Genomic DNA, 14307 nt, shown 5'->3' with positions numbered 1-14307 from the left:
TACTAAGTTACATTTACTTTGAGTACTTTTTGGGTTTGCAGTCTGCTTTCTGCTATTTCGCTCTTTTAATATTTAAGCCTCTAGCATAATTTTTTAATTTTTTAGTAAGCTGTATTCTTAATATTTTCCAATTTCTTCTTACTGTTGTATTTTCCTGCATCAGCTGTATGGTGCAGTGGTCCCTAGATGTTTCTCATGTAATGTGTTATCTTGGTTTCATCCAGGTTGTTAATGAAGATGGTTTCTCATACAGCATCCACTTTGATTTTCAGTACTTGCGTTTGTCTTCCCATTATGTTTTCCTGATTCAGACTGACATTCTTGACTTGATTTAACTCATTCATTCCAAGTGTAGTATGAATGCAAAGATTCCTTCAGATGGTTTACATTTCATAGAACAACCCCAGCTTCAAAATAGTTCACTCTATGAGCAAGTCTCTCCTGGAGCATTGCTCTTTTGTCAGCTCTCAGGAAGAGTACTGTGCACTTGGTACTGTCCTCCTCCTCCTCCTTGTTGTTGTTGCTCTTCTTTCGGTTTTTCCCAGTTAGGGGTCGCCACAGTGGAACACCAGTCCACTAATGATTGGCAGTTAATTTTTACGGTGCCGAGGTGCCAGCCCGACACCCAACCTTCAACAAAGGCAAGCCCATTCACGCATTTCTTTCGAACGCTACTCGACCGTGGGGAGGACATGCAGACTCTACACAGAAGGCGCTCCAGCCGAGAATCGAATGGGAGAAACTCTTGCTGTGAGGCGACAGTGCTACTGCTGCACCACCAAACTGTGGTTAATTTGCCAGCACTAGTGACAGAGGGATAAAGTTGTGACTGTGTGACCCAGGCAACCTGTGTGTCACTATTGTCTCAGGTACTTGAAAACGCAGGTAGAGAAGATGGGAATGCCTATCCTGTTGTAGGTAGGGAAGTAGTTTTTGGGCCACCTTAACTGTAGCTTCCTGCAAAAATAAAGGTGTTCCCCTAATGGCAGGCTAGCACAGGGAGGATGTTGGCTAATAGCCCTTGCTGCAACGTATGCAGAGGGTGAAGAAGTACAGACAGATCCTGCTGTGGACCATGTGCTCCTGCCACTAACAGTGGGTAGTGTTAGGGCACAGCAAACACGTTCAGTGGCTAAGATGCTTGCAAGGGCATGTGTGACAGCTTCCCCCACTCAGCTTCCACCTCTGTGTTACTAGCTACATCCGTCATTTGAAGGAATGAGTAGGCTGAACTTAATCAAGGGGATGGCCTCATGGTCATTTTGCAGGGGTGCAAAGATGGACCTAAGTTAAAGTAAAAGCAAATCAGGCAAAAAGGAACTAGGTTTAAACAAAATCAGGCTTAATTTAAATTTTAATGAGGTTAATAAGCTGGTCTGTTTCAGAAATATTCTGAGATTCATTAAAGTGCACGGACAGTTTCCAGTCCACTGTCATGACTTGTGGAGGTAGGAGGAAACTAGAGTAACAAGGGGGACTGTGCAGACATGCAATAAGCTAAAGTCATTATTGAATCCCAGATCCTAAGACTGTGAAGCAGAAACCTTTAAGGATAGAGCTATTCTGTTTCCTCTAACTATATAATCCCATTTATCTCTGTACCGATATACTTGCTTTTACAGTGATTTAACTCTATTTGATACTTCCTTGTTGGGTTGTCTTGTTCTCTCTCTCTCTCTCTCTCTCTCTCTCATTGGTGACAGTCTTACCAAGTTACTTCCACTGGCCAGGCTGTGATAAGGGATTACTTTAACTGGACACGAAGACCATTCATCTTGAAATTCAGTACAGAAAAATTCTACACACAGTGTCAAAGCATGCTTAAAGGTGTTATTTATAGTGCACACGATCTTTTTTTTTTTTTTTTTCTTTTCGTTAATTGGTTTGACTAAAGCACATAATTGGACATTGCAGTTAATGGTGCCACCATTTACTCACATATGCTGTAGGAGCTTTTATTTAAGAAATTTATATCTGCATTATTAAAGAATGTCATACTTATCTCTGGTTATCATTTTCCCCTTAGGCACCACCCGCCCTCCCAGAGAAGGTGAAGTACCTGGTGTAGATTACAACTTCTTGACAGTACAAGAGTTTTTGGAGTTGGAAAAAAGTGGAACCCTACTTGAAACAGGAACATATGAAGGTAATGGGAAACTTTTATTTTCATCTTTGAGTAAAATAATTAGTTCACTTACTCCATTAAAACAGGTTCTCCAAAGTAGCTTTTTAAATAATTTGGTCATAGGATTATAACAGCTTCTTTCTGTTTCACTGACTAAAATAACTAGACTTTCGTGGAAGTCCTGTAATGTTGAATCTTATCTTGAGATGCATAAATTGGAAAATATTTTTCTCATGGCAGTTGAGCTGGCATCTAGTATTTGTACATGAAGCAGTGGCATTCCCTGTAATAATAGATGATGTTACTTAAATTGTTTAATGTTATTTGCACCTGGTGTGAAAAATAAATAATAATTATACTGGAAAATGTACAGGATGTAATAAAGAGCCACTGTCTTCATTTAAAATTTTTATTTCTCTGTATTCCATGTGAAATGGAACAGAATCCGACTTAATCTGCAATATCTGCTGAAGAGAAGTTAATGTGAAAGCACACTTGTGGAGTAGTTTATGGCTGTCAATAGATTATATTAAATGTGTGTGTATTAGATGCATTCATAGCATTTTCTTTTTCTTTCTTTTCTGTTTGGATGTCGGGTTCCACTATTCACTTTGGTTCAGAAATGCTGTAGGCTAACTGCATGTGACCTTTATGCTGTCTTGAAATTGAGTTCAAGTTTCACTGTGGTGCATGACTGCATTAAGCTGTGATGTTTATACAGTTGTATACATGTTTACCAGGAAATGTGATGCTGATTGATCATAATTTAAATAGACCCAGTACAGGTTAAAGCCATGTAATAGTAATGGTCAGCGAGATAGCAAAACTCTTGAAAAGGAGTAGTTTAAATGCAAAAGTAGTAGTATTGTTAATGTTGGAACTAAAAATAATATTTCACAGACTACATCAGTAGGTATTGGTGTTGCTGGCATAGTTAGTGGCAAGAGGGTCAGCAGTGCTTTGTCTATATAGGTGTGGATTTCTGCTCAATTGCTGCTTACATAAATGGATTGTGTGTGTATGGGAAAGTGCATTCCATGCAAACGTGCTGTAGAACGACTGTATACTGGTGAAATACTGGAGCATTCTGCATCTACTAGCTGCCTTTATCCTCTGCTGGCACTTCTCCCTCTCTTTCCCTGTTGCATGACATGAACCCCTTTGGTATAAGGTCATTTCTTCCTGAAGAGAGTAACTATCTAATGCAGCATTGCAGCAGGCCTGACTAGCAGCTTTTAAAGGATGAATGAATGGAGCAGGCAAGCACAGAAACATCAAGAGCTAGTTGTTAACAGATTATAGTATTATTAGAGTCCAGATCCACTCTTTCCTTTCCTCCAGTAAGTAACTCCTCTCAACTTTCCTAAGAACTTTCTCTATGTCAAATAACTTATTCTAATCTCTCTATCTACTCCTAGGCATTGGCTAGAACCTCCTAAGTATTTAAAGAACGGTTTACCTCGAAGCAAACTACAATCTTTATTTGAAGGCATTTTATTCCTAAAGTACTGTATGTTATATTAATACTCAGTGTAATTTTTACAAAGCCTGTGTTCATTGTTTATTTTATTTTTAAAATACTCTGTATTAAATTTTTTTGTGGATCTTTTCTCCCTGGGCCTTCACTGAAAATGGCTTTCTGGCCCAGTGGACTTTCCGGTCAACAAATGTCAATCAGTCAATCATCAGTAAATTTGCATTGATGCAGCTCTTAATCAGAGTAAATATATAAGCAAACACAAGACCATTAGCCCTTGCTGACATGGTAGCAAGCCCTAATGCACTGTGATTCAAGCACTGTGATTCAAAGGGCTTTGCCCGCTGTACTCCCTTATTTAGTGTAACAATCTCTGATGTAGTACAGTCTTTGAGGAAGTTGCAAAGTTTTGACTAAGTGATCCATCAGTGGCAGTGAACTGAAACTTACAATTCCATCTGCACAAGAACATAAACTGAAGAGAAAACTAGCAGTGACATTACAAAGTGGGCAGAAAGAAGGACAGTTTGCTCTCTGCAAAATAGCAACAACCATGAGAAGGTTAGTAATCCAAGCCACACTGTGTTTTAACTGTGAATGTGTAGCATCTTTATAGTGTCTGTATTAAATAGTCGCCCACTTGGTCGTCGAATGCCTAAACATCAACAAATTAAAATCATAAACAGCCATTTCCACTCAGGGAAACAAGTTATTTGGCCGTTCTGTGGATTTTGCCCTGTTTACAACGTAGAGCGATCTTGCAGTTTGTATATGTAGTTAGGAGGGTAGGGGTGAAGCCCCCCCACTTGATTTCTGTTTAAAAAAGTTTTTTTCACTTTGGCCAATAGCCTTGTTTCCCTATGTGGAAACTGCCATTTGCGATTTTAAGTTGTCGACGTTTAGGTATTGACGTTTAGGCATTCAACAACCTAAGCAATCAACGATGTAATATAGACCCTCTTTATAGACTACTTATGGTTCTTAGCAGCATTGAACTTCAAGCTTCATGCTTTCTGCATAATGGGCAAAAGAAATGTAAGGCAGTTCATGTAAATGTCTAGATGGGTGAGTGAGAGAGGGATTATATGAGATCTATTCAAAGTGCCACATAAAGAGAGTCTAAAAAAAAACAACTATGCAGACCTAGAGAACATGTATGTCTTGTGTGGAGGATGAACTTGAGTCAAAGTGGTAATAATTCGCTGACTTCGTAAGTAGTTGATTGGTGATCCTGAGTAATGGGGCCTTCTCACCTCACTAGTAGGGGAGCTGAAATTTCAAGTTAGCCTCCTTATTTTATTCTGTGCATATACACAAGCTAAAGTCAGATAACAGTAATCATTTGTCTGTCTCTTTTGTTTTGGGGCAAATTGGATAGATTGCATATTGCTTGGAGTTTTAAGATAAAATGATCTTTTATACCATAGTAAAACATAATCCTGTTCTATGTTTATTTCCCAGGATTCTTTGCTGTTCTGTACAAGGAACAGACACAGAAAATGAATTCTTACTGGGGGGTGTGAAGGGGACTGTGATGCACACACTTGCAACAAAGTGGATACACAAGATGTTCTGAATCCCCCTCGCTGCTGATGTAGTCATTGTGTTATTAGTTTGCCTCCTGACTCCTTTAAGCATCCAGTACCCCTATCTAATTCCTTCCATATTTCTTTTTGTAGCCATGGCACTTTTTCTCATACACAATTGCTCTTACTCTTTCTCCAACCTTTTCCTGCCTTTAGTTCTTGATCTAACTTGTAATATGTCACCATCCTAACTCTGTAAGCAACTAAGTTGCACATTCCATTACTCCAGCGTCACTAAATATATTCCTATCCTAATGCTTTATTCTTTCCATTCTTCTTTCTCTCATGACCTCGATCCCTGTCTTGCCAAGTACCTGAACCTAAAACACAATATTATACTATATATATATATATATATATATATATATATATATATATATATATATATATATATATATACATTACATATATTTATACTTATATTTATTCATATATTTATATATTCATATATTTATATATTAATATATATTTTTATAGTAATTTTTACAGTTTTTATACATGTATATATATTTTTAATTGGTTTACTTACATACTTGCGGGGATCCTCTATATCTATATATATATATATCTATATATATATATATATATATATATATATATATATATATATATACATAATTTATCATTATAATTGTACTACATGCTCACCTATATACGGATAAGGATTACAGGTGTTTTTCTATTCAACATATTTATTTACATTTATTTATTCTCCCATATACATATATATTGTTTGCCTTTTCATAATGTGAATTTTATTGTTATTTGATAAAGTTAACATTTTATTGTTGTTTACTTATATATGCTCAATTATTTTATAATTTAATAATTATTAATATTGCTCGTAGAAACATTTTATATATTACACAAGTTTACAGTCTCCATTCTTTCAAGATTTCATGTTGTTTTTGTTTTTCTTTGATATTTATATTTGATTGATTTTTTCTATATTTGTTTTATACCTGCTTTTTTACGTGTGAATCAGGGTTGAATGGGTATTTTGGCATGACAATCTGGTGCTGTTTCTTTAAACATTTCTTTAAACATTTGAATTTTACCAATTTTTTAATTCATTAATTACGTTAGTTGGTTGTTTATTTAATCCACAGGAAGTGATGTATTTTATCAGTTGGAAAAAGTTTGGCAGAAGCCAAACGAAAGCGCTTACTGGAATTTTTTGTGTACTACATTATTTGTTTTGCTTTACTTAACATTAAACGTTTCAGTCTATCCGTGATTTTAGTTTTCTGGTCGGATTGTTGGTTTTGGTTCTTATTGTTTAAGTACCTGGCCCTGCTCTTCCCCCTTCAGAGCTTGTACTGGTTCTTCTTTCCAGCTTCCCATGCTTAGTGAAGCTCTGTTTTCATCTTCTGTCAGATCATTTTTACTCCTATCCCATCTAGTACTAGTTCATAACTGCTCACAACTATTTTTCTGCATAGTCTTATACCTTCTTCCTCCTCTAACAATTTTGCTATTAAACAACTTTACTTTTGTATAAACTCATGAAACCATATGAACTTGAACTCCTTTTGATTTTATTTAATTAACTGTTACCCTTCATTGTTAATATTACTTAAAGCTTAAAACTGTTGTATTGGTTCACTTTCCCTTGAATTGCTTTTCTGTGTTTTGCATTTATTTTAAGAAAGAATATCTCTCTTTTGTATTAATCATTGCTTTAAGTTTTGATCATTGTTTTGTAGAGAGCCCTTCTCCCTGGCCCTCTGCTGAAAAGTCATTACTTGTTGTCCAGATGGAATTTCAAAGCAATCAAAATAAAAATAAATAAGTAAATTAAACATTTTTTAAAAAAGCAGAGCCCAATTGCAGTTATATTTTTGTTACATTGGCAGTTTGTGTAGTTTGTGTTACATTGGCTATGGCAGTTTGTGTTTGTGTAGTTTGTGTTACATTGGTTATAACAGTTTGTGTTTCATTACCAGAAAATTCGGACAAAAGCTTCTGGGATAGAGAAATCTGTAAAAAGTATAAATGTGTTGTAGAAACACAGGCATGTGCATTCACTAAGGAAGTAAAAATAACATTTATATTAATAAATAGCCAAATAATGAAAGAAGCAGAGTAGTTTAACCAGGTTCTTACAATGCTGGAGTTTGTGAAGATGAGAGATTACAACTAGTGTAGACATATCTCAGCTAATGTTATTTACTACGGTATGGCCCACCTGTTGTGTTATGCATGTGCTTTCCTTTTCAGAGGCATTGGACTTACAAGCTACATTTCTTTCCTGATTTTTTTTTCTTCAAACATTTATAAAAAAAGAAATGGCTTGATCTGTACACTGAAAGAAATGTGTACACGCTGTGTGCAACATACTAAGAACTTTTATCACTTATTAACCAGACTTCTTCAGATTCAGAAAGCATAGTCCATGATGAGCTCTTTAAATGTATTATTGGTCCACCAGCAGATGATTGATTTATTTATTTTTAACTCTTGTTTCATGGCTAGTATCTGCAAGTTTGTCTTTAGAAGAAGAAGAAAAAAAAAATGCCCCTTCTCCGTTTGTTTTTGACATCACTGCATTTTTATTTCTCCATGAACTGAATGCAGTGCCGATGGCAAGACTTGATTGCAACTGTCCTTTTCACAAAATATGTAGAACGGTTCAAGTTTAAGCAGGAGAACTGCAAAGTCTGAAGCAGAATTGCTTTAAAGAGGAGAGTCTGATTAACTGAAAAAATATCAAGGCCAGAGACTGTTGGAGAGGAACTGATTCAGTTGTTTCCTGAAGTGCATACCTATGTCACAGTGAATTGATTCCTCTTTGTCAGGCAGTCACAAGGGATGCCTTCTAAGGTCTTTCTTCAAAAGCCCATAGAACAGCCAGACCCAGTAATCAGTAGGTGGTTGATCATGGTTCTTTGTATGTCCATCTGTTACATTATCAGGCTGCTATGGATTTAATTGCAGTCTTACCCTGGAGATCATTGTGTGGTGATCCTTGGCTGTAATATGAAGTGAATACATGCATTTTCTGCCTGTGCTCCTCCTAACCAGAGGGGAGGTTTCTTGCAGGTTGCTGCACTTGTGGCAACATCAGACAGTTCCCTTTGGTATGTCATGCTTCTTGCAAGAGTGTAAGCATGCCTTCAGGACAAGGTTTTCCAGTCAGGGTGAGGCTTTACAGACCATGGCACCCAGGTGGAGGTTCTGTGCAGGCCCCTAATCTTTCCAGACTTTTCAGTTGTCCTGTAAGGCAGCTTGTCTATGTTGCTCCCTTTAGCCATGGCTTTGGCTGGGTGGGTCTGATTTTTTTGAAAGGTTTATAGTCTATGACCAGCAGTCCCATCTCTAGGTTGCCTTGGATGTAGTTCCACACTGCTAGTGCCACCACAGCATACTGATGAATTGCCTGTTCTTGGCAGTTCTTGGGACTTCCTCTCCTTTCTACACATTCTCTAGTTGACATGTAGTGTTTTTTGGCCACTTCACTTTTGAGTGTGAAAACCTGTTTCACACAGAGGACAAAGTATTTTTCAAGCCTTGTGGATGAGACCAGCTGCTGGATACCTCAATATGTCTCACCTCTGAAAGTCTCTGCTTCTGGTGAGATAGGAAATATGTTTGGGTCTAGGTTGTCTGGGACCCTCAGTGTGGTGTTCTGCCACCTAGGAGTAATTAGCTGTCATATGTGTTATGGAATACTTGCTTCCCTTATTAGATAGAAAAGTTTTGCACTTATGATGATGTTTGATCTGTTTGGCAGATTCTGTCTTCATTAACAAACCCTACTGCAGTCCATTTGTCTGGGCAGAGCTTGCTTCTGATATAGTGTTCTCACTTTTTTTATTTTCATCTTGTACAGAAAATGAAAAATGGAGGGTAAATATGCAGGTATCATGGGAATGGGAGGTGCATGTGTGGCCTGGGGAAAGTTAAATTCACTGAGTAGATCACATATGTATCACCTAACTCCTATGGGTTAACAAAGACTAAATCCTCCAGACAAGACCTAGTGTTTTGGTAAGTACATAACTGTCATTTAAGCAGAAACTCCTCTTTGCTCCTTGCCTACTGTCATACCCTCACTGATCAAGTAATAGGCCAACTGCTCTCATAGATCATTTTAAGATAATTTATGTTAGTGAGAATCATACCTTGTACCTTTTGTCTGTGGAGTAAACACCTTAGCCATTATGCCAACCCCCATTGTTATGTTGATGTAGTAAAGTTTTGAACATTTTGTAGGTTCAGATGTGATTACTAGGCTAATTATCCTGGGGACCTTTTTAGTCCTAGCCAGGCTAGGTGAGAATCGTACTTTGTAGCCTGTGTCTGTGAGGTAAACACCATAACCATTATGCTAACTCATAAGACCCTGTATTGTTTCAATACAGGCCAGCAATCAACTCGACCAACTGTGGAGACTTCTCCAAGGCAATGAAATGTTCAGCAGTCCTCTTCCCATTACAACCCTACAGCAAGTACTACCAAATGTACACAAAGTCTGTACTCCCATTTCAACTGTTACGTAGAGGCTCATGTTTCTGAAACGGTTCCATCTAGTAGACCTCGACTAAAATAAACTGTACTGTAAAAGAATAAAGGACACATCTCTAAAGAACAAGAAAAAATTACTGTGCTCAAATCAAACTCCTAAGGGTTAGCAAATAATTAGTTTGATTTAGCTTAGGCTTTGGACACTCTGATATCATTGACAGACTGCTAAAATTCACTATAAATTCCTGTATAATGCATTGGATTGCCAAATGGCCCACTGACCAATTTTACTCTGAGTTAATGATACACACTGACTCCTTCCTTCCTTCTTGAGGCTTAGCACCAGTGGTTTACCCCGCAGCTTTGTTTTTGGACAATTTCCATTTGATGTCTATCTCTTTGTTGTCAAGACTGATATTAAAGGTCTCTGGATGATCGTCTTCACTGATGACTGTGAGCCTGTAGCCAAAATCAACTTCTGCAAGAGGGCCTAACATGAAGAAAACTCATGGTGTCAGGTTCACAGTCTAAATCTGGACACCAAAAAATTTAGCATCTTACAATTTGGGAAACACAAATTCTCGCACACTTCCCATAAAAACAGTATACTCCTTAAAAAATGAATACTGTGTCAACTGAGACATTGGTACATTCACAGATAATGAACTGCACTTTGATCACTCTGTGTATCTACAATTGGTAGGAAAGCCTTCTAGCTCGCCCAGCTGATAAGAGCATTTCACCTTGGCCAAAAAGGTGACCTCATTCCCTTCTACTTAGCCGTCATCAGGACCAAACTGAATACAAAATGCCCTTGGGTATGTGTCTCTTTAAACAGTTAATCCATGTTGAAAAATCAGAGTGGTTCCTCACCAAAAAATATGTCTGACCTGAGCTCCTTAAATTACACTGGACATCTGAAAGTCCTGATTCTCTTTTGTCTTCTGCAGATTTTTATATGATAATGCATGCCTGGCCTACAAAGCTGTATATGATTCATTCATCCCTGGCCTACAAAGCTGTATATGATTCATTCATCTACTTCATACCTATAAAACTAGTAGTAACATAAATACAAGATCAAAACCGAAATCTGTGTTGCATCATAAATAGGACTTGATGACAGATTTCAGTCTCCAAAATTTCCTTACTGCTGGAACAAACCCCTGCTTTCTGTAAGGCACACCATGCTCCTCACTGTTTTCTAATCTGACTTAGATGAAAGGATGGGAAACCACAAATTTACCATAGACGTACCCCTAATCTATGTGTGGACAGAGGGAATAACTCATTGGGTGTACCAGTGGGACTCTAGTGGCTAGACATAACTTGTCTGTAATGTAGTCGCTATCTATGAACCGATGAGATGGCAACTTCCTCTTAAATTTAGCATCCTTTTAAATTGTCTGACAGTTTTAGAAGTGAGAAGACTAAATTGTGTGCATGGGGTGGTAATGGCAGAATGATAGTGTGAAAGGATTAAACACAAACAGAAATAGGTTATACAAAGTGACTTCATTATGACTTTGTCAAAATGGAATATAGAACTAGATGCAGATCAGAAGAAAAGCATCTTAAGAGTCTCTATGGTCATGTTTTCAGAAGCTGCTCTCTGTGTAGGATTTCATTTCAGCACTGTGTGAATAGTATCTGAAGAACACTTTTTTTTGCCTGAAAAGTAAAAATTTGCATGCCCTTTCATATCCTACATTGAAGTGTGTCTGTAATGCTTGGAAATCTGCAAAGAACACAAAACCAAGCAATTCTACTGCTTTCCTTAGACTGTAATTTAATATTTATGGTTCTCACTGTAATACTCTGTTACTTGTCTTATATGTAAGCCTTGTGCTCTTCTAATTTTGTTGACCCTTTTCTGTTTGGGTTCCGTCTACAAAAATGGGCTCGCAGTGGGGGTTAATTGCATGTGAATAGTTATAATTACAGAAAATGCCTTTAATATATAGCTGCAGTATTTCCGGACTGTGTAGTATGCATTGTCTGCATCAAAGCTGTAATAAATGTTTGAATGCTTGTGCAGAGATTTTGATGCATCATGCAAGTGTGTTTTTTTATGTCCTCTTAATGTGTTCTCTTGTCTGTTTCCCTTCTGTGCTGTGTTATGGCTGGTCCTTTTTAATGTAAGCAAACAGATGCATTTATTAAGTGATTTGACATGCTTGGAAGGGAGCAGTGAGGATTATTGTGTCAAAGAGTCACTTAGTTGCCTGAGTTCAGAGTTTAGGCATGTTTCATTATTTGCATACACCTGGTTTGTGTGTAATTTCTGTAATTTCGGTTCTTTAATCCAGGGCAGCATTTAACAAGGGATGTTTTAGAGTTTTGTTGAGTCAAGAAGCTGACAGAATTAAGTTACTGTATTTGTGTTAAGATCTACATTTCCTGAACAGGAGCTTTACTGATCAGCAGTCTTTCGTGTCAGAGACTTGCACAAAATGATGAAGCTCATTTTGGCTTAAATCTGTATTGCATTACAGGTCTGATAGCAGTTATGAATAAAAAACTGCTCAGATGATCATATTGCACAGTACATTGTATTACTTCTTTTCCTGTTGTAAAGTCTCCTCTATGAATATAGTGCAGTGTAACAAAAAGAATGACAGTTCATGAAAGTATTTAATGACACAGTGACACAGAAGTGCTATTAAGAAGTGTAAAAGTACAGATTTATCCCATCTATTGGCTGGCTGGGTTTATGAGTAACTTTGCGGTGTTAGTTTAAGTTGTAGCTCTGCTTCAGGTTTTGTACTTTAATCTGGCCAAGAGAATCACTGCAGTGTTTCAGGTAGAGCCATGGCATCCAGTGTTTTGGGTCGGCCCTTGTGCGTGAAACACTCACAGTTCAAATAATTCTTGCGTCAAGGTATCTGTTGTGATGTAGAGAGACACGCCTTTCATACCAGACTTAGAATTTGCTCTTAGTGCCCTTTGACAAGCTTCAGATTTCAGAAATATTAATTAGTAACAGCCTCCCAAACGGTGTGCCTAATTTATATACTCTAGTGCTGGAGTACAGATATGTCTGTGAAATTGCCTGCTCTTAAGCATGCTTGGCAATGGCTGTACGTATCCTTGGCAAAGCATGTTAAACTCCAGCCTCATCATTTCCACTCCATATGGTTTGTGAAAGCAATAATAATTTGCAAGGTATATAAAATCTGTGAATATCTAACTGTCCCTACACCAGCCGAGGCGGATATGGAGTAGTCTAGAGTTCATTACTGCCCACTGTTGTGGTGGTTGTTATGCCTAGAATGTTTACCTTTTCTGCTGTTTAAGAAAAGACAAATCCATACATTTTCAGTCATTTTAGAAGCTGTAATTATGACCATAAAGGAATCAAGATAAGTTATGTTTTGTTGCAGTGCTGTTTTTCTGAATATGTTTTGTAGGTTCACTGGTACTCGCTAGGCTGTTGATTTATGAGGATCTTAAGAAGCCCAAATTTTCTTTTGTGGCATGTTATTATTACATAGGAATGCATTTTATAAAGCTGTTACTGATGTTTCAGCCTGTAGGTAATCCATGCATTGAAGTTTGTTTGCCTCTTGTTGCTTGAGCTACTTTGTCTCATTGTCTTTTTCTGTAGTCTTATGGAAGCATTATTAATTAAAGTTTTGCTCCATCAGATAAAACCGCTACATAATGTTTTGTTAACAACCAAGGGAGGAGCAGAGCTGAAGTCCATGGCAGTGTAGTAAAGTTTGGATTTAACCCAGAGTCTACTCTGTTATTTGAGTAAGTTTTTGTGGGTTTGAAAGACCTCTGGTTTCTTCTGTCTTGTGATGAACTTGATAAATTTCAGTATTTGTGAAAGGAGTGCAGTATGGGATCATGAACCATTTTATGCAGGCTTTTTTTCTGAGTTGCACAACAGAAAAATGCCAGGAGAGAATAGTTGCTAGGGAAGTAAAATAATGCAGTGCATTTTTAATTTTTTTTTACTTGAACAAGCAGATGCTGCAAATGCTCATCGTGTAATTCACTGTTGATAGTAATTCTTGGGATGTCTGTCACTGAAAGCTTGACAGCTGGCCTGAGTTAAGTTTAGCATTCTTCTCCACTCCAGGCAACATGTCCACCCGTAACATCATCATTTCTTTCTTGCCATAGATCATTTGAGATCGAATGTGTTGTTTCAAAGGTATTGTCAGTCTGTCAGTAATGCCTGGCTTCCAGAGCTGACAGATTAATACTTTTGTGGGGAATAACTCGACTGATCAACACCAAACACCAAAAAAAGTAAGCATTTGAAGTAGTGACCTACAGAGAAAGAATACTAGGAGGTTGATGACTTTCTGAAGGAGTCCAAAGGCCCCCATATGTTTTGCAGCTCCCAACCCTGGTGTCTGATCTAACCAGTACCACTATCATTGCGCCTCTGGAGGCTGCCACATTCCCCCATAGGTTTTGCAGCTCCCAACCCTGGTGTCTGATCTAACCAGTACTGCTGTCTTTGTGCCTCTGTAGTCTCTCACATTCATGTATGGTAGCCCTTCCTCATAATGGATTAGGTTACTAAATTTATTCACTTAAGAACAGTATCAGCCATGGCTTCTTAAATGACTGCTGATACTACCCTTGCACCCATCAGCAACTATTGGTTACATATGCTGGTACTACACTTACACCCA

The 14307-nt window shown here is 37.7% G+C and overlaps 1 protein-coding gene across 13 annotated transcripts in view; it reads left to right on the top strand.

Moving 5' to 3' along the window:
- Nucleotides 1–14307, top strand: part of MAGI1 (membrane associated guanylate kinase, WW and PDZ domain containing 1) — a 687439-nt gene that overhangs the window by 257358 nt on the left and 415774 nt on the right. For all 13 annotated transcript variants that reach the window (XM_044077950.1, XM_044077948.1, XM_044077957.1 and 10 more), the window contains exon 2: nt 2027–2146. Coding sequence is in view for 12 of the 13 variants with exons in the window: in XM_044077948.1 (XP_043933883.1) it covers nt 2027–2146 (120 nt within the window). In the remaining variant the exon portion in view is untranslated. The remainder of the gene's footprint in view (nt 1–2026; nt 2147–14307) is intronic.

Source organism: Protopterus annectens, chromosome 7.part0 (genome assembly GCF_019279795.1).
Source record: "Protopterus annectens isolate FY-2018-M chromosome 7.part0, PAN1.0, whole genome shotgun sequence".
Lineage (NCBI taxonomy): Eukaryota > Metazoa > Chordata > Ceratodontiformes > Protopteridae > Protopterus > Protopterus annectens.
Note: the sequence above shows the minus strand (reverse complement) of the source record. Positions and strands in the feature narration are given on the sequence as shown.